Here is a 27,098-nt window from a genome sequence, read left to right on the forward strand (position 1 = left end):
TCCTCCCCGGGATTAGACTTGCCTCTCCTGCGCTGACCGTGCTCCTCCCCAGGATTATACTTGCCTCTCCCGCGCTGACCGTGCTCCTCCCCAGGATTATACTCGCCTCTCCTGCGCTGACCGTGCTCCTCCCCAGGATTATACTCGCCTCTCCTGCGCTGACTGTGCTTCTCCCCAGGATTATACTCGCCTCTTCTGCGCTGACTGTGCTCCTCCCCAGGATTATACTCGCCTCTCCTGCGCTGACCGTGCTCCTCCCCGGGATTAGACTTGCCTCTCCTGCGCTGACCGTGCACCTCCCCAGGATTATACTTGCCTCTCCCGCGCTGACCGTGCTCCTCCCCAGGATTATACTCGCCTCTCCCGCGCTGACCGTGCTCCTCCCCAGGATTATACTCGCCTCTCCTGCGCTGACTGTGCTTCTCCCCAGGATTATACTCGCCTCTTCTGCGCTGACTGTGCTCCTCCCCAGGATTATACTCGCCTCTCCTGCGCTGACGGTGCTCCTCCCCGGGATTAGACTTGCCTCTCCTGCGCTGACCGTGCACCTCCCCAGGATTATACTTGCCTCTCCCGCGCTGACCGTGCTCCTCCCCAGGATTATACTTACCTCTCCTGCACTGACCGTGCTCCTCCCCAGGATTATACTCGCCTCTCCCGTGCTGATCGTGCTCCTCCCCGGGATTATACTCGCCTCTCCCGTGCTGACCGTGCTCCTCCCTGGGATTATCCTTGCCTCTCCCGCGGTGACCGTGCTCCTCCCCGGGATTATACTCACCTCTCCTGCGCTGACCGTGCTCCTCCCCAGGATTATACTTGCCTCTCCTGCGCTGACCGTGCTCCTCCCCAGGATTATACTTTCCTCTCCTGCACTGACTGTGCTTCTCCCCAGGATTATACTTGCCTCTCCTGCGCTGACTGTGCTCTTTCCCGGGATTATACTTGCCTCTACTGCGCTGACCGTGCTCCTCCCCGGGATTATACTTGCCTTTACTGCGCTGACCGTGCTCCTCCCCGGGATTATACTTGCCTCTCCTGCGCTGACCGTGCTCCTCCCCAGGATTATACTTACCTCTCCTGCGCTGACCGTGCTCCTCCCCGGGATTATACTTGCCTCTCCTGCGCTGACCGTGCTCTCTCCCGGGATTATACTTGCCTCTACTGCGCTGACCGTGCTCCTCCCCGGGATTATACTTGCCTCTCCTGCGCTGACCGTGCTCCTCCCCGGGATTATACTTGCCTCTCCTGCGCTGACCGTGCTCCTCCCCGGGATTATACTTGCCTCTCCTGCGCTGACCGTGCTCCTCCCCGGGATTATACTTGCCTCTCCTGCGCTGACCGTGCTCCTCCCCTGGATTATACTTGCCTTTACTGCGCTGACAGCGCTCGTCCCCAGGATTATACTTACCTCTCCTGCACTGACCGTGCTCCTCCCCAGGATTATACTTCCCTCTCCTGCACTGACCATTCTCCTCCAAGTCCATACCCTCTGATGGTCATATGAAGGATATCATGTGACTATTAAAGGGACCCTGCGCAGAGGCACTGGGTATGCATTTAAGCATATTCACGTATAATTAGTAATGTCAATACACTCACCCTGCCCTGTGTTTAAGTCTCCTCCTCCTGGTTTGCCTGTTCTAAATTACATTACAGCGGCAGCTCTGCTGAAAGTCGTGCTGTGACCTCGGAACAGGAAGCGTGCAGGTCCTTTCTGTGCATGCGCAGGCTTCCTGGCTACTCCCTCCTCTATTCCCTCCCCTCTGCCTCGTGTCATACCTGCACCGCAATACAACATGCAGCAGAGTGTGTCATACCTGCACTGCAATACAACATGCGGCAGAGGGGAGGGGAACAGAGGAGGAGGAAGCCTGTGCATGCGCAGAGAGGACCTGCAGGCTTTGTGTATCAGCATTACTAATTATACGTGGTTGCGCTTAAATGCATACCCAGTGCCTCAGCTCAGGGTCTCTAAAGTCAGATACTCACCTGTGGATTGGGAAGGTTTTGGATTTCATAGAGCCCCCCCTTTCCTCTCGGTGTCCTCGTTCCAGTGCTGGCTCCCGCACTGACGTTATTAGAATGCTGGCAGGATAAGCCTTGGGGCATCCTTAGAAGATGGGCGGCTCCAGACTGCGGGAGCACACACTCGCGCACGCACATGCGTAGCTGCCTGTCTTTGGAAGCACTCGGCGACTGACACAGAGAGAGGACCGGGAGGGTTCTGTGAGATCCGGAGCCTCTCTCTCCATACGGGAGTATCTGACTTTTTTTTTTGACAGTCGCTTCAGCATGGTTTAAACCAGGAGTGGAGTGGAGATGTGGAAGAGGCTGGTTTAGAGGGCTGAATAGCGCTGAGGTGAAGAGAACGGAGGAGACAGAAATATATTTCACAATAGTCTACAGACAACTGCTGCACCCAGCATATAATGGGCAGATTACTGTAAACAGATGGGCAGAGACAGCAGAAACAATGCAAGCCAAAGAGGAGGAGGAGCCTGTGACATTCTGATAGGTTCAAAAACCGCAACATTTACACAGCCTGCCCCCTTATAATAAGAAGTGAGCTACTTACTGTCTGGAGTACTGATTGCTCTTCCCTCCTGACCACCATTCCACGCCGCCTCTGAAGTGGAGAAAGAAACTGCACAGGAAATCACATGATTAGAAAGTGTTCGTAGTGTATTTACCAACATAACTCAGCATGTATGAAAGAAAACTAGCTGGTGGGCACGCAATACTCTGCACGGGGCAGGGGTGGGCACGCCATCTTGCCACACGCATGCGCCATCCAATAACCGACTCTACCATAAAGAGGATCAGAACCTTTATGTATTTAGTGGGATAAAACCAGTTGTATTTGATTGATACATTTCTAAGCTGCATACATTTGCATAGAATTAGCAACTACTCCATTATTAACCTCACAGCGTCCATCCCTGATGGGACTGTAGAAGTTGGTCCGGAAACAATTCCGTGGCTCAGTTTTTCAGCCCTGATTAAAAACAGAGCCGCGGATACTAATGTTAAAAATAGCCGCAGTCTTCACCCAAGAAAAAACGGATCCGTCTGCGTTTGCGGGGCCCAGTTTTCAAAACCTGAGCGGAAGGTCCGGATCTGCTGCATTTTCACGCAACGGATCTGGACCCGGATACACACAGGGGTAGTGGCAGGCAATGGGAAAATGGATTTGCCTCTACACAGGAAAATTTGGACACAGAAACGGATCAGTTTCTGTGTCACAGTCTGGGGGGAGGGGGTCGCCATGCTGGAGGGTGGTAGCAGCCAGGACAGGGGTGACAGTGGTCAGCGAGGAGGGGGTACCCCCCTCCCTCACCTCCGAAGTATAGAGAGTGGTATTGCAGGTGGTGACGCGTTGAGCGGAGGAAGTTAAGGTTAACTCCCGCTCGCCACATAGCAACATTTTAATTACTTTGTGCAAAGTAGCTGAAGGGGTAGTGGGGTCGGGGGACCCAGGTGAGGGGGAGGGAGGCCGTCCCCCCTCCCCTCAGACCGCTGTCACCCCTGTCCTGCCTGCTATCACCTTCCAACATGGCGGCCTCCTCCTGGGCATACGTTTCCCTCGGACTGGAAATTGCACAAAAAGTAAAAACGGAGGGGGAAAAAAACAAAACAACCGGATCCGTTTCAAACGGATCCGATCTGTCACGGACCTAGCGTTAAAGTGTACCGGAGATGGCCTAAAAAGAAGAAATGTATACATACCTGGGGCTTCCTCATGCCCCCTTCAGGCTGATCGGTCCCTCGCCGCCCGCCCCTGCGATCTTCTGAAATTCAGCCCGGTAATTGGGCCATAGTCGGCCAGGTGTAGTCCGGCCACACATGCTCCCCTGCGGCGCCTCCACGGCCGGGAGCGTTCTGCACCATGCGCACATGTGGGCCGCGCAGTACGCACCAACTGGCCAAATTACGCAAGATCCAGGTCTCCTGGAAGAATGGCGGCAAGGGAGCGATCAGCCTGAAGTGGGCTGGAGGAAGCTCCAGGTATGTATATTTTTCTTTAGGACTATCTCAGGTTCCCTTTAACATATTTTGTGGGATCCAATAAATAATAGATTTGATATGGGCTTTACTGTAGCGATGGGCTGGATATTGCTTTGGACACAACAGACCGTTTCTTACCCATCTTACTGTTCTCTGCGATCGGCGACGCTGAGGAGCGAACCGCTCCCATACTCTTGCTCCGCCCCTTCTCGTAGCCTTCAGCGAGTTTTTTGGCAGAGTTGATGATTGCTTGAGTGGTCAGAGACATTTGCCTGCAATAGACGGACATTGAGTCAGCACTGCGATGATTCCATGGTTAGGACACGATCGGTCACAAGGAGGCGTAGTTACCTGGGCCGGGCTACCTGTCCAGCCATAATAGCGATCCGAGGAGTTCCAACGGGTGTACATGGCTGGCCTGCAGACAGTCGCCCTTGTTCTTGTATGGTGGCTAAAGGAGAACGCCTGGCATCGGGGGTCCTATTAGCGCCAACAAGAGGTGAACCCTAAAATCACAAGAGGCAAAATGTGCATAAGGAAGAGACATAAGAGAGAAGTCTGTCATAATGACAGCTCAAGTCAATGCCGCAGCGTCCCGCCCAACGGTTTGATCAATTTCGATTTTGGAGTAAATCAGTAGAAATAATCCAGCATGCAGTAAAATCTCGCTCATAAGTGCTCAGTCTGGGGTGTGCGGCGGTCGATTTCCCAACGACTTACGGATCCCTGGTTTATATTTCCCATGTGTACCCCTGGGGGCCAATAGCGAGTGTTCCAGCAGTGCTAAGATGACCTCTCCGCCAGCATAGTCCTCCTGTGTCCCGAAAATCCACTTCATCATGTCCTGATGCCACATAGGAGGTCACGCATGTGTCATGGGGTAGAGGGACCCATGGTGGCAATGGAGAGAAACCACTGGATGCCGGCAGATAGGAGAGCCCAGAGACATGCACACATTATACGGGGGGAGACCTGGAGGAGCCGGCAGGCGGAGGCGCTAGTATGGTAAATTTCATTCTGAAATCTGTGCTGTGTTTGGGCAGGTAATAGATCTCTCTCTGATCAGAGGAGGATGTACCAGATGGTCGTTCTGGTGGCCACAGAGCACAGGTGTCAAACTCCAGTCCTTGAAGGCCACATCCATGCCAGTGTTCAGGATGGACGGAGATATGGAGAATGTGTTCTAGTTCTGAGCCTCACCTTTCCCGATTCAGTCCCAGCAAATAATATCAGCTGTTCCAAAAATGTGTGAGGATCTCGGCCCTTCAAGACTAGACTTCAACATCCGTGCCAAAGAGTGATGCATCTGTATGGCCATCTTTAGAGTGGCACACACTATACACACACCAAGTCACAGAGATTAGATTCAGCCAGCACACTTCTATGTGAGCCGGAAGCCCCCCACGTTTGTCCTCACCTGTGGGCTCCTGATGGAGGCACCTCTGCCTGCGGCGTTGCCCAACTCATTCTGCATCCTCTCCTCCTCCAGCTCATTCTCATACCGCCTCATATCATACTCTATCTCCGCAGCCAGCTGCTTATTGGCAGCAAACACATCCTTAATCTCGTCTCGGTAATCCTGCATCATTTCCTAGAAGGGAAGAGAAAACATTACCCATGAGACCGCCCCTGCCCATCCACATAACCGCACCGCCTCTCTAAAAACCGCCCCTGCCCATCCGCATAACCGTACCGCCTCTCTAAAGCCTGCCCCTGCCCATTCACATAACCACACCACCTCTCTAAAGACTGCCCCGCCCATCCACATAACCGTACCACCTCTCTAAAGACCGCCCCTGCTCATTCACATACCCGCAGCTCATGACACCGCCTCTCTAAAGACCACCCATACCCATCCGTATAACTGCAAGGAGCTCATGAGAGTGCATCTCTAAAGACTGCTCCTGCCCATCCGCAGGCAGCTCATGAGACCGCATCTCTAAAGACTGCCCCAACCCACACCAGCCCCCCGCCCATCCACATACCCGCAGGCAGCTCATGAGACCGCTTCTCTAAAGACCGCCCCTGTCCATCTGCATAACCACAGGCAGCTCATGAGATTGCATCTCTAAAGACCGCCCCTGCCCATCTGCATAACCGCAGCAAGCTCATGAGATTGCATCTCTAAAGACCACCCCTGCCCATCTGACTAACTGCAGGCAGCTCATGAGATTGCATCTTTAAAGACCACCCCTGCCCATCTGACTAACTGCAGGTAGCTCATTAGACCGCATATCTAAAGTCCGCTTCCGCCCATCTGCATAACCGCAGGCAGCTCATGAGACAGCTTCTCTAAAGACCGCCTCTGCCCATCTGCATAACCGCAGGCAGCTCATTAGATTGCATCTCTAAAGACCGCCCCCGCCAGTCCCCTTTGATCAGCATACCCGCAGGCAGCTCATGAGCTCACGCGTGGCGGGAATCTTCTGTTTCTCCAGCAATTCCTTCAGAGAGGAGATGATCGGGATGAGGTTCTCAATTAAGTTTTTCTTTTGCACCTGTGAAAGGCCATAAACATAAAAGAAAATATAACCACCCTGGTGATTCCACAAATACCAAACATGCAGTATTGTAAAATGGAAAACACAACAAATGTGAGACGCCCAGCCAGACAGAATGCAGGATATAGTGGAAACTGCCATAGACTTCGTGGACTTGTTGTTCCCTTAAAGGACTACTGTGGGGGGGACAGGGGGGGGAGCATCGGTGAGTGGCTGCGCAGGCACAGGAAGTCTGCCGGGGGCGGAGCATCGGTGAGTGGCTGCGCGGGCACAGGACGTCTGCGTGGGGACCATTAGAAGCCCCAGGTAAGTTCAACTCTTTTTCCCCCTACAGCACTCCTTTAAAGGACACCCAAGTTGTAATGAGAGCGTTTGTTTTAATTACCAGAAGCTTCTTCCAGCCCCCGTAGTCTTGCAGGTTCCTCGCTCTGCCTCCGGTCCATTAAGTTGTTCCACTGTGTGGTCTAGTAAAGTCCTCAGCTAAGTCGTACACTGCTGCACAAGTGCGGACTCTTTGGCTTGCTTCCTTCATTGCGCTCCCATTGCAGGGATCATTCTGCACATGATTCTTAATGAACAACGCATGCGCATAACACTCCTCACTATAGAAGCGCAATCAAGTAAGCACGCTGCTGGGTCAGCGCATGTGCAGTAGTGCGCAATTTAGCTGAGCCGCAGACTTTATGGAGCCCCAGAGCAGAGGAATAAAAGAAACTAGGAGCATAGCGAGGGACTTACAAGACAGAGGAATGGAAGAAGACCTGGGTAAGTAAGGCACACTCATTAAAGTGAACACGAGAGTTTTATGGACGCTGCCATATTTCCTTTTAAACAATGCAGATTGCCTGGCCGTCCTGCTGATCTTCTGCCTCTAATACCTTCAGCCATAGCCCCTGAACAAGCATGCAGCAGATCAGGTGCTTTGACTGAGGTGTGACTGGATTACCTGCATGCTTGTTTCAGGTGTGCTATTCAGACACTATTGCAGACAAATACATCAGCAGGACTGCCAGGCAATCTGCATTGTTTTACAGGAAATAAATATGGCAGCCTCCATATCCCTCTCACTTCAGATTCCCTTTAAGATGTTACAGGCCAACCCCAGAAAGTAACAAACCACTTCAAAAGACCACAGAGCACCAATGCATGACATTCATGGAGAAATACCGGTGTTAAAGGGGAGAACGAGAAGTTAGTAAAGTTACCTGGGAGAGGAGTTTTTTCTGAGCCACTTTATGGACCGCATTGGCCATGGCCATCTCGTCGTCTTCCTCCCCACCATCCTCTTCTCCCGGCTTAGACCTCATCGCCGACAGTTTGATCTCTTTGCAGCTCATGATTTCAAAGACGTCCACGAGCAGATCGTTCGCTGCCATGTCCACCGGTAAAAGGCCGTCTACAAAGCACGCTAAATACAGAGAGCAAATCCTTTGTTAAGCATTCACAAGCGTCCGTCGCCAAACATACAGACTATTACCAATGCCGCTGTCTGCATTGTGGTGTGGCTGAAAGGAGCAGCAGACTGGCAAGTCATCCTCCTATAATGAGGAACCCCAGATCCTGAAATATCCTAATAGCAACATCTCTGGCAAAGGGCACTAAAGGGAGTCTGCAGCGTAATATGTAAGGAGAGGGCAGGCACAGTTCTCCCCCCCCCCCCCCCCCCCCCCCACACACACACACAGGCTTCCCCATTAGCAGTCTCTAACCGATCGTTGGGAGACTGCTCTATTCCGCTGAGTACCTCGGACTCCTGAAGACTTCCAAATAAAAAGTTTTATACATACCTGGGGCTTCCTCCAGCCCCATGTGCATGGATCGCTGCCATCCTCTGTTGCCTGCAGTTCCGGTATCGGGTCCTGTTAGTTCTGCCAGTCGCGGCCAGTCTGCACAAAAGGAAGTGCGCTGCCAGAGAGCTACGTAAAGGGCACACTTCTCCTGCGCAGACTAGCAGAACTAACGGGACCCGGTACCGGAGCTGCAGGCAGCAGAGGATGGCAGCGATCCATGCACATGGGGCTGGAGGAAGCCCCAGGTATGTATAAAACACACACATACACCTTATCAAGAGGTCATTGGTTTTCTAGGTAGCCTCAAATAGTCATGAGTTTTTACAAGTACCGCTATGTACAGTTTACAGTATATCTAATGTGGCCTCATAGTTCATAAAGGTTTGAAAAATACTTCTATCGGCAGAACACAAACTTGTGAAGTGGGATTATACTGCCAAAACTAAAATTTCAGTAACTACTCTTAGTTACATAAAACATTTGAAAGTATTCCCAAGTATTCCCTGTGTGTGAAACTTTTTTTTATTCACTGCAGTGAGCAGAAGTTTGCTCATCACTTGTCATCAGCGAAGGCAAGAAACTCCCTGTGCCAGTGTCTTCAATCTACCTCCCTGCTGAACTTACTCCTCTGTTGCTAGGGTGATGTGTCTATTCTGCAGAGGTGGAGGGGGGCAGAGTGAAGGCAGACACAGGAAGATTCTTGCCTTTGCTAAAGAATAGAGATAAGTACACTTCTACAGCACAGGGAATACTTGGAAATGCTTTCAAATGTTCTTTTAGGTTTCCAAGAGTAGTTACTGACATTTTAGTTTTTGGAGTATAATCCCACATTAAAGTTTTGCCAAACTTCAGGTGGCTTAAACTTTACATTCAAAAGTCTGGGGGACCAGAGCACTTCCATCTGATAGTCTGCCTGCTACTCACCGGCTCCGGCTCCCTGGTATAGAATGGTTTATTCCCTGCAGCGCACACATTTGAAATCGGCGGTGGGAGACTTGGGTGCAGGATACAGCCGGTATAGGGCTGATCCTGCTCAAGTTCCGGCTGCGGTAATTACTATTCCCCCTCCAGGCCGCCATGGATGGTGGGGAATGATATAATTCGGCTTCCAGCTATTCAGCCGAATTATTGCGTTTTAAAGACAACTTCAGCTCTGTCTTCTGACGGCGCCGACGTTACTCATTGAGCGATAGCTGTAATTTCTATTACAGTCTAAGGTGGCGCCGGCTGCGCCCAAATCTTCCTGCGCTGAAAAGCACTGCTCCGCCTGCAGCTTCCTGGAAGTTCACCAGGCTGTGAACAAGCGATTCTGAACTGGGCACAAGGGAGTTCCAAGTTGTGCATGCCCAGTAAATGAAAGCGCACATGTGCTTCTCCTTTCATTTACCGGAGAAGCCTTGTCCCATGAAGCCGTCCTGAAGAACTCCATTCAGCTTCCGGCGCCTGGCCCCGCCTCCCCTCTCTCCACGGAGACAACCGCCAAGCTATTTACTGCGGTAACTGCAGGTAGGCGGGGCCAGGCGCCAGAAGTGGAGTGATGCAGGTTCTTCGGGACGGCTTTGCGGGGACAAGACACCGCAGGTAAATATGACTTTCTATTACAGGGTAGCTGCAGGATTTTTTTTTCTTCGATGCTGGAGATCCGCTCTAAGTTGAATATTAAAATTGAAAGATGGGGAGCGGAAGGACCAAGAGCAACTGGTTTCAGGAGGGCTTTTACACAATATGCACTGAATGTAAACATTGCATTATGCTTCAGGTCTACATTAGTGGAATTTATGAAGCAGAAGCACCTCCGAACCCCTCCAAAGTATCCTGTGAGATACACAAGCTGTATGATAAGAATCTGGGGGACATCATACTAGAGATTTGCGCAAAAGGTGGATCAGCGCAACACCAGGCCGCCTCCGAATGGCCTCCAATCAGAGGTGCGCTGAGCCCCCCCAGAAACTACAAACGCACCTTGAACCCAAACAGAAGCTCTGCATATACACCAAAAGCGTGGCTGTTAAGTGGGAGCAGCTGACCAAAAACGAAATAAATTAGTACATAGCAAGGAAATGAACAGCGCTACTTAAAAAGAGGCAAGTGCCTACCTGCAAAAGAGTGCAAGCCCCACTTGTGGGATATAATACACTCCGAGCATACACATGACCTGTCTACCACTGGAGGAGGATGTTAGTTTCCTGTAACAGCTTGCATGCAACCTATTAAGTACTCATCCCTCCCACTGCGAAGAAGTCGATCCTCCATGGGAGGGGCCTAACACTAACTAAATCCTAACCTATGTATATGCATAGCCTGGGTGCGACTTCTTCGCAGTGGGAGGGACGAGTACTTAATAGGTTGCATGCAAGCTGTTACAGGAAACTAACATCCTCCTCCAGTGGTAGACAGGTCATGTGTATGCTCGGAGTGTATTATATCCCACAAGTGGGGCTTGCACTCTTTTGCAGGTAGGCACTAGTCTGTTTTTAAGTAGCGCTGCTCATTTCCTTGCTATGTACTAATCATACTAGAGATGCTAATGATTCTGGCCTGCTAACACATTGGCGTTCTCTCCAGGCAACAAAGCTCAGAGCTGGACTTACCCAACACATTCTGGCTGATCTTTGTGATCAGATTAAATCTCTGCTCATCCGTGAAGTGCTCCAGCAAGAACTTGTAGATCTTCATCCGTTTCTGCTTATTCTCAGCTCCCTTTAGGGAGAAACTTTTCTTCTCCCTGCAGTACAACAGAACAGAAGTCACAAGGGCCAAGAAGAGGAAAAGCGACCATGGAGGACAACAGAAGTCACAAAGGCAGAGAAGAGGAATTGTGACTACAGAAGACAATAGAACCGGCATCACAAGGGCTGAGAAGAGGAAATGTGACTACAGAAGACCACAGAACAGAAGTCACAAAGGCCGAGAAGAGGAAAAGCAACCTCAGAAGACAAGAGAACAGAAGACACAAGGGCAGAGAAGAGGAAAAGCAGCCACAGAAAACAGAACAGACGTCACAAAGGCAGAGAAGAGGAAAAGTGGCCACAGAAGACAAGAGAACAGAAGTCACAAAGGCAGAGAAGAGGAAAAGTGATCTCAGAAGACAAGAGAACAGAAGTCACAAAGGCAGAGAAGAGGAAAACTGACCACAGAAGACAAGAGAACAGAAGTCACAAGGGCTAAGAAAAGGAACAGTGACCACAGAAGACAAGAGAACAGAAGTCACAAGGGCTGAGAAGAGGATAAGAGACAACAGGGCAGGAATCGCTTACCTCTCTGTCTGAGGGAACTGGTTGTATCTCTCGTGTTTTTCATAGCGGTTGAAATGGAAGATGCACTCAATAAAGTGCTGCGAGAACATGACTGGATTCCTCTTCAGGAGAAGGTTCACCAGACAGAACTCTGCAAGCCTGTGTAGAGGAGGAAGACAACTATGAGACTGCTAGGAAGCCCGGAGGATCCAATTCTAAAGGTGCCCATTAATGGCACAATCTCCCAAACCATCAGATGTGGTTTTACATAAAAGTCGATCCAAAATGCAGAACAATTCTTTCAGTCTTGTCGGATTGCTTATTTTTTCCTCCGTTGGTGGGATTGGATCGTTAATGGGCACCTTAGGCCTTCTATTATGGCGGAACATGAACTGGGCCCATATGCAATTAACCTTTTCTCCCGGGGTTTCTCCTAGGTTATATTTTCACATCATGGGCTTGATTCATTAACCGGCACGAAGTGTTAGTGACGGAGTGAAAAGCCATTTAGCGTGCCTTATTAGAGGCAAGGGGCCTTATCAGAGATAAGAGGCCTTATCAGAGTTAGCGTGCCTTATCAGAGATAAGAGGCCTTATCAGAGTTAGCTTGCCTTATCAGAGTTAGCGTGCCTTATCAGAGTAGCATATGATAAGGCACGCTAACTCTGATAAGGCCCCTTAACTCTAATAAGGCACGCTATTTGTCTTAGTGAATTTCTTAGTGAATCAAGCCCCTAGCGCCCTGGTTTGTGCCCACAAAGTGTTGAGGCTCACTAGCTTAGCGCCGGTTAGTGAATTAAGCCCCTTATCAGTAAAATGCCTTTTAAGCCACCAGCCAGCAAGAAAATACTCGGAATAATTTTGACAATACTTTTTTATGTACTTTTTCGATTGCAAAGTGCTGAAAAGCTATTTTAACCACTTATTGATAAGCCTCTTAACGGACCCAGGACGTTTTTATAAGTCAAACAGCGCTGCTGCCACTGTGCGCGTGAAATAAGTGGGAAAAAAACAAAACACCTTATTTCCAAGTATTATATTGTCACCATACTTTGACAAGATTTTAATTATGTCCCTAGTACAAATAGGCAGATAAAATGTGTGGGTTTTATGCACAGCAGCAATGTTTATATTAAGGCTGGTTTCACAGTGAGATGTTACAGGCGCACGTTAGTGCAGCCTGTAACGCTCCCCAACGCACAGCAATGTAACTGCAATGGACTGTTCCCAGTGCCCACGTTGCGTTACATTGTAACGCTGCACGTCAATCTAAAGTGCAGCATGCTACGGCGTTAGAGCGGCTTTACCGCATTAGCCTGCTTGCACAGGCGCAGTAATTAGCCACATGGCTAATTAATATTCACTGCACTGTGCTGACGTCACTGGCGGGACCACGTGATGCGGAGTGTTCCGCTCACGTGGTCTCCACCAGCGCATGCGTACTATAGTACACATCACGGACAGCTTAACGCGGCTCTTTGCTAACGTCCTCTGCCACCACCACCATGCGTTGCGTTAGGTGCACGTTATGCGACCTTAACGCAGCACCTAACGCAACTTCTTAGTGTGAAAGAAGCCTAAAACTATACGGGTTGAAATTGGAGAAATAGTGTATTTTTTCTTTTCCCTTGTTTTTCACTTTAAAATGCAGAGAAAAGTAATTACTGAAAACAAATATCAACCCCAAAAAGCCCAATTTGTGTTGAAAAAAAACCCCCAAGGTATAGATCATTTCATTGTGATTAGTAGTGATGAAGCTATTGGCAAATAAAAAGGGGTGAGCACTGAAAGGTGAAAATCGCTCGTCCGTTAGGGTAAAAACCGCTTTGGGGTAAAGGGGTTAAAGAGAAGATGAAAAAGCATCTCCTAGGAGAAAACAGTTAAATTGCACATGGCCCTGGAGTCCTATTACAACATCTCACCTCAAAGTGCTTTACATAAATGGAGTAATACTTAAAGACATCCAAGGTGAAAATAATCTGATGTGATAACCAATGGTATCTATCCTCCTCCTCCTAAAATATACTTTTTAGATATCCCACAGTTTTATTTTATATTTAAATCTATGTTTTACTGTTTCTTTGTCTCTGCTCAATGACACATTCATTAAAGTATGCCAGAGCTCAAATCTATGATTAATTGACCCTTTTTATCGCTTTCCTGCTCTCACAGCCATAAAACACTTTACTGTCAGTAAATGGCTTCTAATTACTTATTAGTGAAGGTTATGCTAGTCTGACCCAGTCCATCCCGGTCAAAAACTGCCCCTTGCATACCTGATGTTTAACTCTTTCAGGCAGAGAAAGAAAAAAAAAAAAGGAACACACCATAGTTATTTATGTACTTGGCACTGTACATACACACAGGGGCGTAGCAATAGGGCGTGCAGAGGTTGCGACCGCATCGGGGCCCTTGGGCCAGAGGGACCCTCCCTCAACTGCAGTATAAGCTTTCTACTAGTCCTGTGCTTATAATAATCATTTCTATACACTCACCTAAAGGATTATTAGGACCACCATACTAATACGGTGTTTGACCCCCTTTCGCCTTTAGAACTGCCTTAATTCTACGTGGCATTGATTCCACAAGGTGCTGAAAGCATTCTTTAGAAATGTTGGCCCATATTGATAGGATAGCATCTTGCAGTTGGAGATTTGTGGGATGCACATCCAGGGCACGAAGCTCCCGTTCCATCACATCCCAAAGATGCTCTATTGGGTTGAGATCTGGTGACTGTGGGGCCATTTTAGTACAGTGAACTCATTGTCCTGTTCAAGAAACCAATGTGAAATGATTGGAGCTTTGTGACATGGTGCATTATCCTGCTGGAAGTAGCCATCAGAGGATGGGGACATGGTGGTCATGAAGGGATGGACATGGTCAGAAACAATGCTCAGGTAGCCCGTGGCATTTGAAGATGCCCAATTGGCACTATGGGGCCTAAAGTGTGCCAAGAAAACATCCCCCACACCATTACTGTACCACCACCAGCCTGCACAGTGGTAACAAGGCATGATGGATCCATGTTTTCATTCTGTTTACGCCAAATTCTGACTCTATCAGACCAGGCAACATTTTTCCAGTCTTCAACTGTCCAATTTTGGTGAGCTCGTGCAAATTGTAGCCTCTTTCTCCTATTTGTAGGGAAGAGGAGTGGTACCCGGTGGGGTCTTCTGCTGTTGTAGCCCATCCGCCTCAAGGTTGTGCATATTGTGGTTTCAATGTAAAAAATTAGTCTCTTAACTGCCAACGCTTAGGAATTTTAAAAGACAACTGAAGTGAGAAGGATATGGAGACTGCCATATTTATTCCCTTTAGTCATAGACTAAAACTTGTCCTTGGTAAGAGTACTTGTAAAAGGTATAAACCGGAACAAAGAACATCTATCAGGCCCTAGGCAATGTAAGTGTGGGTACATCTAAGAGTGATGTGCAGGTACTCTGCAGGGGAATGAGGAGATTGTAAACAGACAACACCTCTGTGTTCAATGTGCACAACATTCTCAGTGGATTCCTTGCAGCTCTGTGGGGAGTGCATATGTAGAGTATAGTACTACTGTGTAACAAAGTAAACCTGAGACAGATTAAATTAAAGTTTTATACATACCTGGGGCTTCCTCCAGCCCCCTTCAGGCTAATCAGTCCCTCACTGTCCTCCTCCGCCACCTGGATCTTCTGCTATGAGTCCAGGTACTTGAGCCAGTCTGGTGTAGTGCGCATGCACACACTCCGCCGTCGGGAGCGTACTACACCTGCGCAACAGTGCAGAACGCGCCTGGCTGTGGAAGCGGCATGTGGCCGGACTGCGCTGACTGGCTGAATTACCAGGACTCATAGCAGAAGATCCGGGTGGTGGAGGTGGACAGCGAGGGACTGATTAGCCTGAAGGGGGCTGGAAGAAGCCCCAGGTATGTATAAAAAAAACCTTTTCTTTTCCTCCTTCTCAGGTACCCTTTAATTCGTAGTCACCAAACCAAATTTTAACATATCAAATTATTTGATTTCATCAGCAAAGGGAGTGCATACATTTGCATAAATCAGAATCAACACAGAATTATTTCCATCTCATTGACCATCTCTATTAGTGACACAGCTACACATCAGGCTTTATTCTTACAGCATAGATGTTATTTAGTGTATATAAGAGATTCCTGTGTACACATCATATATACAGTCACAATCAGATGTGTATATCTGACTTTAGAAATACGGGGACTGCTTTATTGAAGCAGCACAAGTAACTCATTTTGATTGGTTTATTTCATTTTTGTGGACTAAGCACAGCTATTACTGTATATATACTGTATATATACTTTATTTTTAATGACTATTATCTGAGAAATAGAACATTTTATCATATTTTCTATTTTAATTACAGTTTAAATTCATTAGGAGTCGGAGCATTTTTTCTCGACTCCGACTCCAGGCACCCAAAATTGCCCGACTCCACGACTCCGACTCCACAGCCCTGGTATATTACACATTCAACGGGTCCTCTTCTAATTGGAACTTATATTTACCAGCTGCATAAATCAGGTTGAGGAAAGATTTTACAATGGGCAAACACTGACTAAATAATATAATAGACCATAACAAAAAATACACACGTACACTTGTTTGCAGATGAATGGAAAGACGCCTGATGCACATCACTGTATGGCTGCCAACTCTTATATCATAAGCACCAACAGGGGGCGGGCTTCCTTCCTGCAGTCCAGTGAAGCCCATTTCACACTCCATTCATATGCAGACACGCCTACTTTGCTGTCCTGGAGGGGGTGTGGCTGTCACATAGCACAATGCATTACTGGGTAGATTGAATGATAAGTATCCAGGAAGTCCATGCTTACTGAAGGATTGTGCTATTCAGCAGACCAATCCTGGTGATAGGAAGGAGTCTGGGTGGGGCAGCTGGCCAATGTCTGAGTGACTGGCGCAGTATAGCGCTGCACCATTATGCTGTGAAGGAGAGTCATGCTGTCATTGGTGGACGAGGCCCACAGCAGTCACAAGACCACTCATGACCACATTTAGCTGCATTTTTACTCATAATGTGGCGGGATTAGTTTAATACAACAAGAAGTTGGCCAGCAACACACTAATACATATAATCAATATCAAACTGCTCGCTGATCAATAACTACAATTCATTGCTGAATCTGCTTTCATGAACAGACCGGAGGATCTCCGACTGCTTATTGTGCAGAAACCCGTCCCTATCGCCAGCAGTGTGTGCGTATCTGTCTGCTGTTGGCCTGCCTAACCAACCCCTTACTGCCAGGATTCTACCCTTATAAAGGGCATAACACCTTGGTCCACCTCAAAACCTTTGGAGACAGAGCCTTTTGTCATGCTGCCCCTACACTTTGGAACTCCCTGCCACACCCAATCAGGACAGCTCCATCCCTGGAAGCATTTAAGTCTAAACTGAAAACCTACCTCTTCAGTCTGGCATTCATGAACATCTGACTATCTCCTCTGTAACACAACCCAGCCTGCAACCCTGTATTAATCTGAGACACAACTATGCGCTTTGAGTCCTATGGGAGAAAAGCGCTTTACAAATGTTATTGTATTGTATTGTATATTTCTGTAATCACACACCAGCACAGGCGGTCCTCTACTTACACACAAATTTACCTTACAATCTCCCGGAACCTGTGTGTAAATGGAGGTCTGTGCTAAACATGAATTAAAGGATTCAATCCATGGGGGCATCTGAGCGGCATCTTTTGTCATCTAGGTAACGCACTATGTATTGTCTTATCTAATATGCTAGCTGTACTGTTCACCAGTTACAATGTATTTGATTACTTTTTTGTGCTGGATGGTTGTGGACAACCAGCATTCTATAGCAAGATCCTCCAAAAAAATATTGCAGAGGACTCACATTCCTAATAGTCTGAAGGGCATAAATACCTTTTCCATACAGAGACTTACTCAACAATGTCGGGGTCCGGATCCACCATCACAATGACAAAGCGGAAGAAAAGGGATCCCTTCCACTTTATAAACTCCTCCTGGGGGCAGAAAGAGGAACAGGTATGTGCAAAATACAAGAGAAGCATCAGCGCTGTACATGGCTGTTCCAGAAGGTCAATGAGATGCACGGTTACAGTTTCCCTTCAACTCAGGTGGCCTTGCCTTACCGGTCCCTCAAACTCAGGTTACCTTGCCTAAATGCTCCCTTAAACTCAGGTCACCTTGCCTTAATTAACAGTCCCTCAAACTCAGGTGGCCTTGCCTTACCGGTCCCTCAAACTCAGGAGAGGCCTTGTCGCTCCCTCAAATACTGGAGGCCTTGCCTTACCAGCCCCTCAAACTCCGACAGCCTTGTCGCTCCTGCAAACTCGGGTGGCCTTACCTTACCGGTCCCTCAAACTCTGGTGGTCGTGCCTTACCGGTCTCTCAAACTCAGGTGGCCTTGTTGCTCCCTCAAACTCAGGTGGTCTTGCCTTACTGCTCCCTCAAACCCAGGTGGCCGTGCCTACCAGCGCATCAAACTCCGACAGCCTTGTTGCTCCTGCAAACTCGAGTGGCCTTACCTTACCGGTCCCTCAAACTCGGGTGGCCTTGTTGCTCCCTCAAATTCAGGTGGCCTTGCCTTACCGCTCCCTCAAACCCAGGTGGCCTTGCCTTACCGCTCCCTCAAACCCAGGTGGCCTTGCCTTACCGCTCCCTCAAACCCAGGTGGCCTTGCCTTACCGCTCCCTCAAACTCAGGTGGCCTTGCCTTACTGCTCCCTCAAACTCAGGTGGCCTTGCCTTACCGCAACCTCAAATTGGTTAATCTCCAACTCAGCACAGACTCAGCTTCTAAGTTTCTCAGATTTGGACAGAGCAACTACCCTCCGATTTACCCTGCTTAAGGGTCCTTTTCACAATCTGCTCATGATAACTTCCACCCCTCTGGAATTCCTCCTTCCCCAGATGTACTAACTTCCTCTGCCCCACTCTCCCCCATGTAATCCAGCCGCCCTCGACCCCCCCCCCCCCCCCCCCATTTGTTGTGCTCTATAGTCGCACAGCACCCCTTCAGCCATCACTGACCTGCAGGAGATTGGTGAGCATGATGAGGGTCTGTTTGCGTATTAAGGACTCCCGGTCTCGGAGGCAGACGGACACACTGGGTATATATCTGTCCACCATGGTGGTGTAGCGGACACACAGGTCACAGATGACGATCATGACGTTGTTGCGGATGGCCACGTCGTCACTGATCTCCAGCTCTCGGATGAGAGCCGGCAGGCATTTCTTAGCCAGGTCTTCATGCTGGAGACACAGCTTACCTGAAGGACAACATGATCAGTCAGTGAGGGAAGCCAAGTAGATGGAGCCTTCACTGCCAATAACTGCCTGTACATACAGAAAGGAATGCCTATAGACCTAGTGCCAATGAATATATGACGTATAGCTGATTCAGAGGCACTACTGTTTTATCCACTGAAGCCATGTGGGACATTTTTCATTGACCTGAAGAAGCAGGATCTGCCTGCGAAACGCGTAGTGATAATTTGTGCAATAAAGATCCTTTGCATTTAGTCCAGTGGTTCTCTAACTCAGGTATGCAGACCCCTGGAGGTACATTGAAGCTTGTCAGGGGGTCCCCCAGGGAGTGTTAACAAAATGGTGGATCTCATCCCCAGATCTGTAGGGGCAAGCAATTCAAGTTCGGCTGGCACACATATGTCAATATTCCAAGCAGTTTTATTGTATGCACAACATGACAATTGTTTCGGGGCCACGGAGGGTCCCCTTCATCAGATAAAGTGCAGACATACAAGTGAAGCAGAGTACAAGCACATATATATATATACGAGAACTGTGATCAGGCATCTAAATGAAACCTCCCCCTTCATTAGCATACACATCCTACTTGATATAACCACATTGAGTATTTTACTGTAACATTTACGCAATCTTTGCTTAATAACTGACCTGTATGATCAGCCCTGTCAAATGCTGTTGCAAATGTCCCCCGATGTATTCCACAACCTCAGCAGATTCATGCACAATGGTGACAGACTGCATAAAGCAGTCCGTAACTACAAATCTCACGCCAGCCGCCGCCTGAGGCGTGAATCAGCCGTTAGGCTGATCGTGAAGAGTTCCGGAGTGTAACTATGGCAACCTGACAAGCAGGTTCCACCGCCAATCAGGTCTGAGGGTGGGCGTGTCCAAGACGCAGTTCACCCTCCCTGCTCACACCAGGACATCCCGACGTGCAGAGAACGAGCGGGGGATGTGGCTGCAGGAGCAGCGCTACCCACTAAGGCTCAAATGCTCTCACATTGGCTGGGGGGGCGCGGCAAAGCGCGCTTCCACCCTGCCTACTCGACTCAGCATGGTGTAACCATGGTTACCCATGCATGCACATCTCACTGCATAGGAAGTGTTTACATTAGGGACAGATCTCAATCCACCTCCACAAAGCTTGTAAAGTAGCAATACTGATTGCGCTATGACCACAACAATCTAGTCCCATCAAAGGGGACATAAAGGAAGAAGGGGAAGGAAAGCAAGGGGGGGGGGGGGGGGGGGTAGGTGGAGGAGGAGGAAAGTGGGGGGAGGAGCACAGCAGAAAAGGGATAACAAGATGGGGACAAGAGAGAAAAAGCTGCCAGTGCCCACACAGAAAAATAAATGTGCCTATTTATATGTATTTTGGTTGAAAAGCTGCTACATCATGCATAGTAATTTTTTTCGTTGGGGGGAGGGGGCTGGTACCTGCCATCTTTGTATTTTGTGGGAACTGCTGCCAAATTATGTGTATTTTGGGGGGAAATGCTGCCTAATTATGTGTACTTTGTGGAAAACACTGCCTAATAATTTGTATTTAACGTGTACATGTGCTGAAAAGGTTGAGAGCCACTGATTTAGCCGGTCTACCACACTGGCTCATTCTTCAGGAGAGGTAAGCCAACCTCTTCCTCTCCTTTTTAGTGTTTTTATAGTATTTTATAATTGTTGGGCCCTCCTCCAACCAGTTATTATGGTCTGTGTATATGGATATTTACAGTCAATAAGCCAATTGGTACCAGCTTGTGATTTGATCGTACATCTCTTACTGATGAAGGTTACAAAATTTAGTTACCAAGCAACACAAGTTTGTAAAATGAACTGGATGGAGCCTTGGGGCCCTTTTACACTTAAAGGGGCACTATTGCTAAATTTATCTTTTTTAGACCCTTTAGCATACATATGTGTAATTGGAGGATTGATTTTCCACATTAGGCACTCTTTTGCAAATATATTTGTTTTCTGGCAATAAACATTTAGAGACATGCATTCACGTCAGTTGTTGTAGCTTTCCGACGCCAATGCAGCCTATACCATTGTGTAATAGGGAGGCATGTTGTCCTAGGTAGTGAATGGCCGTTATCTTCCACCCCTCTGGCCATCTCATTTCTTTTCTCCCACCTTGTAACTGCACTATCGAGCAGTTACTGAGCTCGCAGCAGCAGCCGTAAAGAGATGGGCGCAGCCTCCTCTGTGCGTATGTGGCTGCGTGTAGGCTGCCCGGCCGCCAAGGACCCCCTTTATCTAAGCAGGCAATGAAACGGACACCTATTGTTGTCCGTTTCCATGGTAACCTGACCGGCATTTTTGCTCTGCGCAGGCTTGCGGTGGCATCAAAGAGCCCACAAAGCGCTGTAGCTGTGTGTTGTTCTCGATTGTGCATTTATCTTTTTTTATTTATACAAAGTATTTTTACCGTTTTTTTTTTTTAGCTGAGAAAGTAGGTATTTAATTATGTATTGTTTGTTTTTAACCACTTCAGGATTCTGCGTGCGTATATGTACGCCCCTGAATCCTGAAGTGTATTCCATGGGGGCCGTTCCATGTCAGTTCACGGAGGGTGTCTCCGTGAACACCCTGTGAGCCGATCGGCGGCTCGCAGGGTAAATGTAAACACACGGGGAAGATCTTCAGCAGCAGCGCCGTAGAGGAGATTGGCAATCCCTGGCCTCTGATTGGCCGGGGATCGCCGGCATCTGATAGGCTAAAGCCTATCCCATCAGGCGCAGGATGGAAATCCGTCCTGCGCCGCTCACAGGGGGAGGGAGAGGGAGGGAAGGCGGCCAGGAAGCGCTGCGGAGGGGGGCTTTGAAGAGCCCCCCCCGCAAGCGCAAGCAGCCGGCGGCGATCAGACCCCCCCAGCAGGACATCCCCCTAGTGGGGAAAAAAGGGGGGGGGGGGGGAAGTCTAATCGGCCTGGCTGCAACCTGATCTGTGCTGTGGGCTGGAGAGCCCACGCAGCACAGATCAGCACAAAATAGCGTGGTACAGAAGTGGTTAAATAAAGATAAAGTAAACAAAAAAACACAGAACATTTTGCTGTTGAAATATTAACATATACAATACATAATACATAAATACCTACTTTCTCAGCTAAAAAAAAAACCTGTAAAAATACTTTGTATAAATAAAAAAAGATAAATGCACAATTGAGAGCAACACACAGCTACAGCGCTTTGTGGGCTCTTTGATGCCACCGCAAGCCTGCGCAGAGCAAAAATGCCGGTCAGGTTACCATGGAAACGGACAACAATAGGTGTCCGTTTCATTGCCTGCTTAGATAAAGGGGGTCCTTGGCGGCCGGGCAGCCTACACGCAGCCACATACGCACAGAGGAGGCTGCGCCCATCTCTTTACGGCTGCTGCTGCGAGCTCAGTAACTGCTCGATAGTGCAGTTACAAGGTGGGAGAAAAGAAATGAGATGGCCAGAGGGGTGGAAGATAACGGCCACTCACTACCTAGGACAACATGCCTCCCTATTACACAATGGTATAGGCTGCATTGGCGTCGGAAAGCTACAACAACTGACGTGAATGCATGTCTCTAAATGTTTATTGCCAGAAAACAAATACATTTGCAAAAGAGTGCCTAATGTGGAAAATCAATCCATTAATTACACATATGTATGCTAAAGGGTCTAAAAAAGATAAAATTTAGAAATAGTGCCCCTTTAATCAGTTGCTCTCAGTTGTAACTGAAAGAAAACTGATTTTCAAAGTAACGTCCATGTTTTCCTATGGCACCTTTCACACCTAAACCAGTTCAATAAAAACGCGTTCTCTTCCCAATGCACTGCTATGGAAAAAATGCATACCAACCGATTCCTCTGCCAAAACCGGTCGGCACTGCAAGGTCATGAAGGAAGGATTTGGATTGCTCCGCCCACAGTCCAGAAATGAAGTATTAGGTCTATAGTTTATTATACATGCTGGAAGTGTGGAGCTGGAAATACATTGCACAATACTACACATATCTTACCGAGTGTTATGAAGGCATGAGCGCGAACCAGCGGTGGCATTTTGGAGCCTCTGAACTGGGAGAGTGGCTGGGAGGCCGGCTGAGAAGAGGGCTGGGAGGCCGGCTGAGAAGAGGGCTGTGATTGGATAATGTCCTGGTTCTCTGAGGCAACAGAATCTATAAAAACACAACACATTGTTTGGAACACTTACAACAATCAGTTGTGATTCTCTGTTGTAGCATAATGGGCGGGGGGGGGGGGGGGGGGGGGAGGAGGAGGGGATCCACTCACCCTGCTCGGTGGGCAGCGAGGCCAGCAAACCCTGAATCAGAAGTAACACTCGCTTCTCCACGCGGGCCGGGCACCGCAGAGCCGCACAGCCCAGGGTGAAGATATGGCGGACCTGCACAGATCAAAGTATTTATTCAGTCACAACTCTGGTACAACAATCACATTACAGAGCAGAATGCAGTAAAGAGGCCCTGTAGTGACATATAGCAGAATGCAGTAGAGAGGCCCTGTAGTGACAAATAGCAGAATGCAGTAGAGAGGCCCTGTAGTGACATATAGCAGAATGCAGTAAAGAGGCCCTGTAGTGACATATAGCAGAATGCAGTAAAGAGGCCCTGTAGTGACATATAGCAGAATGCAGTAAAGAGGCCCTGTAGTGATATATAGCAGAATGCAGTAAAGAGGCCCTGTAGTGACATATAGCAGAATGCAGTAGAGAGGCCCTGTAGTGACATATAGCAGAATGCAGTAAAGAGGCCCTGTAGTGACATATAGCAGAATGCAGTAAAGAGGCCCTGTAGTGACATATAGCAGAATGCAGTAAAGAGGCCCTGTAGTGATATATAGCAGAATGCAGTAAAGAGGCCCTGTAGTGACATATAGCAGAATGCAGTAAAGAGGCCCTGTAGTGACATATAGTAGAATGCAGTAGAGAGGCCCTGTAGTGACATATAGCAGAGTGCAGTAAAGAGGCCCTGTAGTGACATATAGCAGAATGCAGTAAAGAGGCCCTGTAGTGACATATAGCAGAGTGCAGTAGAGAGGCCCTGTAGCGACATATAGCAGAGTGCAGTAAAGAGGCCCAGCAGTGACATATAGCAGAATGCAGTAAAGAGGCCCTGTAGTGACATATAGCAGAATGCAGTAAAGGGGCCCTGTAGTGACATATAGCAGAGTGCAGTAAAGAGGCCCAGCAGTGACATATAGCAGAATGCAGTAAAGGGGCCCTGTAGTGACATATAGCAGAATGCAGTAAAGAGGCCCTGTAGTGACATATAGCAGAGTGCAGTAAAGAGGCCCAGCAGTGACATATAGCAGAATGCAGTAAAGGGGCCCTGTAGTGACATATAGCAGAATGCAGTAAAGAGGCCCTGTAGTGACATATAGCAGAATGCAGTAAAGAGGCCCTGTAGTGACATATGGCAGAATGCAGTAAAGAGGCCCTGCAGTGACATATAGCAGAATGCAGTAAAGAGGTCCTGTAGTGACATATAGCAGAATGCAGTAAAGGGGCCCTGTAGTGACATATAGCAGAATGCAGTAAAGAGGCCCTGTAGTGACATATAGCAGAATGCAGTAAAGAGGCCCAGCAGTGACATATAGCAGAATGCAGTAAAGAGGCCCTGTAGTGACATATAGTAGAATGCAGTAAAGAGGCCCTGTAGTGACATATAGTAGAATGCAGTAAAGAGGTCCTGTAGTGACATATAGTAGAATGCAGTAAAGAGGACCTGTAGTGATATATATCAGAATGCAGTAAAGAGCTACTGTAGGGACATATAGCAGAATGCAGTAAAGAGGCCCTGTAGTGACATAGCAGGATGCAGTAAAGAGGTCCTGTAGTGACATACAGCGGAATGCAGTAAAGAGGTCCTGTAGTGACATATAGCAGAATGCAGTAAAGAGGCCCTGTAGTGACATATAGCAGAATGCAGTAAAGAGGCCCTGTAGTGACATATGGCAGAATGCAATAAAGAGGCCCTGTAGTGACATATAGCAGAGTGCAGTAAAGAGGCCCAGCAGTGACATATAGCAGAATGCAGTAAAGGGGCCCTGTAGTGACATATAGCAGAATGCAGTAAAGAGGCCCTGTAGTGACATATAGCAGAATGCAGTAAAGAGGACCTGTAGTGACATATAGCAGAATGCAGTAAAGAGGACCTGTAGTGATATATAGCAGAATGCAGTAAAGAGCTACTGTAGTGACATATAGCAGAATGCAGTAAAGAGGCCCTGTAGTGACATATAGCAGGCTGCAGTAAAGAGGCCCTGTAGTGACACATAGCAGAATGCAGTAAAGAGTCCCTGTAGTGACATAGCAGGATGCAGTAAAGAGGCCCTGTAGTGACATATAGTAGAATGCAGTAAAGAGGTCCTGTAGTGACATACAGCGGAATGCAGTAAAGAGGTCCTGTAGTGACATATAGCAGAATGCAGTAAAGAGGCCCTGTAGTGACATATAGCAGAATGCAGTAAAGAGGTCCTGTAGTGACATATAGCAGAATGCAGTAAAGAGGTCCTGTAGTGACATATAGCGGAATGCAGTAAAGAGGTCCTGTAGTGACATATAGCAGAATGCAGTAAAGAGGCCCTGTAGTGATGTATAGCAGAATGCAGTAAAGAGGCCCTGTAGTGACATATAGTAGAATGCAGTAGAGAGGCCCTGTAGTGACATATAGCAGAATGCAGTAAAGAGGCCCTGTAGTGATATATAGCAGAATGCAGTAAAGAGGCCCTGTAGTGACATATAGCAGAATGCAGTAAAGAGGCCCTGTAGTGACATATAGTAGAATGCAGTAGAGAGGCCCTGTAGTGACATATAGCAGAGTGCAGTAAAGAGGCCCTGTAGTGACATATAGCAGAATGCAGTAAAGAGGCCCTGTAGTGACATATAGCAGAGTGCAGTAGAGAGGCCCTGTAGCGACATATAGCAGAGTGCAGTAAAGAGGCCCAGCAGTGACATATAGCAGAATGCAGTAAAGAGGCCCTGTAGTGACATATAGCAGAATGCAGTAAAGGGGCCCTGTAGTGACATATAGCAGAGTGCAGTAAAGAGGCCCAGCAGTGACATATAGCAGAATGCAGTAAAGGGGCCCTGTAGTGACATATAGCAGAATGCAGTAAAGAGGCCCTGTAGTGACATATAGCAGAGTGCAGTAAAGAGGCCCAGCAGTGACATATAGCAGAATGCAGTAAAGGGGCCCTGTAGTGACATATAGCAGAATGCAGTAAAGAGGCCCTGTAGTGACATATAGCAGAATGCAGTAAAGAGGCCCTGTAGTGACATATGGCAGAATGCAGTAAAGAGGCCCTGCAGTGACATATAGCAGAATGCAGTAAAGAGGTCCTGTAGTGACATATAGCAGAATGCAGTAAAGGGGCCCTGTAGTGACATATAGCAGAATGCAGTAAAGAGGCCCTGTAGTGACATATAGCAGAATGCAGTAAAGAGGCCCAGCAGTGACATATAGCAGAATGCAGTAAAGAGGCCCTGTAGTGACATATAGTAGAATGCAGTAAAGAGGCCCTGTAGTGACATATAGTAGAATGCAGTAAAGAGGTCCTGTAGTGACATATAGTAGAATGCAGTAAAGAGGACCTGTAGTGATATATATCAGAATGCAGTAAAGAGCTACTGTAGGGACATATAGCAGAATGCAGTAAAGAGGCCCTGTAGTGACATAGCAGGATGCAGTAAAGAGGTCCTGTAGTGACATACAGCGGAATGCAGTAAAGAGGTCCTGTAGTGACATATAGCAGAATGCAGTAAAGAGGCCCTGTAGTGACATATAGCAGAATGCAGTAAAGAGGCCCTGTAGTGACATATGGCAGAATGCAATAAAGAGGCCCTGTAGTGACATATAGCAGAGTGCAGTAAAGAGGCCCAGCAGTGACATATAGCAGAATGCAGTAAAGGGGCCCTGTAGTGACATATAGCAGAATGCAGTAAAGAGGCCCTGTAGTGACATATAGCAGAATGCAGTAAAGAGGACCTGTAGTGACATATAGCAGAATGCAGTAAAGAGGACCTGTAGTGATATATAGCAGAATGCAGTAAAGAGCTACTGTAGTGACATATAGCAGAATGCAGTAAAGAGGCCATGTAGTGACATATAGCAGGCTGCAGTAAAGAGGCCCTGTAGTGACACATAGCAGAATGCAGTAAAGAGTCCCTGTAGTGACATAGCAGGATGCAGTAAAGAGGCCCTGTAGTGACATATAGTAGAATGCAGTAAAGAGGTCCTGTAGTGACATACAGCGGAATGCAGTAAAGAGGTCCTGTAGTGACATATAGCAGA

The 27,098-nt window shown here is 48.1% G+C and overlaps 1 protein-coding gene across 2 annotated transcripts in view; it reads right to left on the reverse strand.

Moving 5' to 3' along the window:
• Positions 1–27,098, reverse strand: part of NCAPD3 (non-SMC condensin II complex subunit D3) — a 104,398-nt gene that overhangs the window by 5,826 nt on the left and 71,474 nt on the right. For both annotated transcript variants that reach the window (XM_068238794.1, XM_068238795.1), the window contains 12 exons: positions 23,080–23,191; positions 22,809–22,964; positions 18,581–18,819; positions 17,472–17,551; positions 11,554–11,691; positions 10,888–11,021; positions 7,712–7,914; positions 6,393–6,503; positions 5,423–5,596; positions 4,357–4,511; positions 4,144–4,277; positions 2,576–2,644 (listed from right to left, as the gene is read on the reverse strand). In XM_068238794.1, coding sequence (XP_068094895.1) covers positions 2,576–2,644; positions 4,144–4,277; positions 4,357–4,511; positions 5,423–5,596; positions 6,393–6,503; positions 7,712–7,914; positions 10,888–11,021; positions 11,554–11,691; positions 17,472–17,551; positions 18,581–18,819; positions 22,809–22,964; positions 23,080–23,191 — 1,705 coding nt within the window. The remainder of the gene's footprint in view (positions 1–2,575; positions 2,645–4,143; positions 4,278–4,356; positions 4,512–5,422; positions 5,597–6,392; positions 6,504–7,711; positions 7,915–10,887; positions 11,022–11,553; positions 11,692–17,471; positions 17,552–18,580; positions 18,820–22,808; positions 22,965–23,079; positions 23,192–27,098) is intronic.

The sequence above is a fragment of the Hyperolius riggenbachi genome, chromosome 6 (assembly GCF_040937935.1).
Source record: "Hyperolius riggenbachi isolate aHypRig1 chromosome 6, aHypRig1.pri, whole genome shotgun sequence".
Taxonomy (NCBI): domain Eukaryota; kingdom Metazoa; phylum Chordata; class Amphibia; order Anura; family Hyperoliidae; genus Hyperolius; species Hyperolius riggenbachi.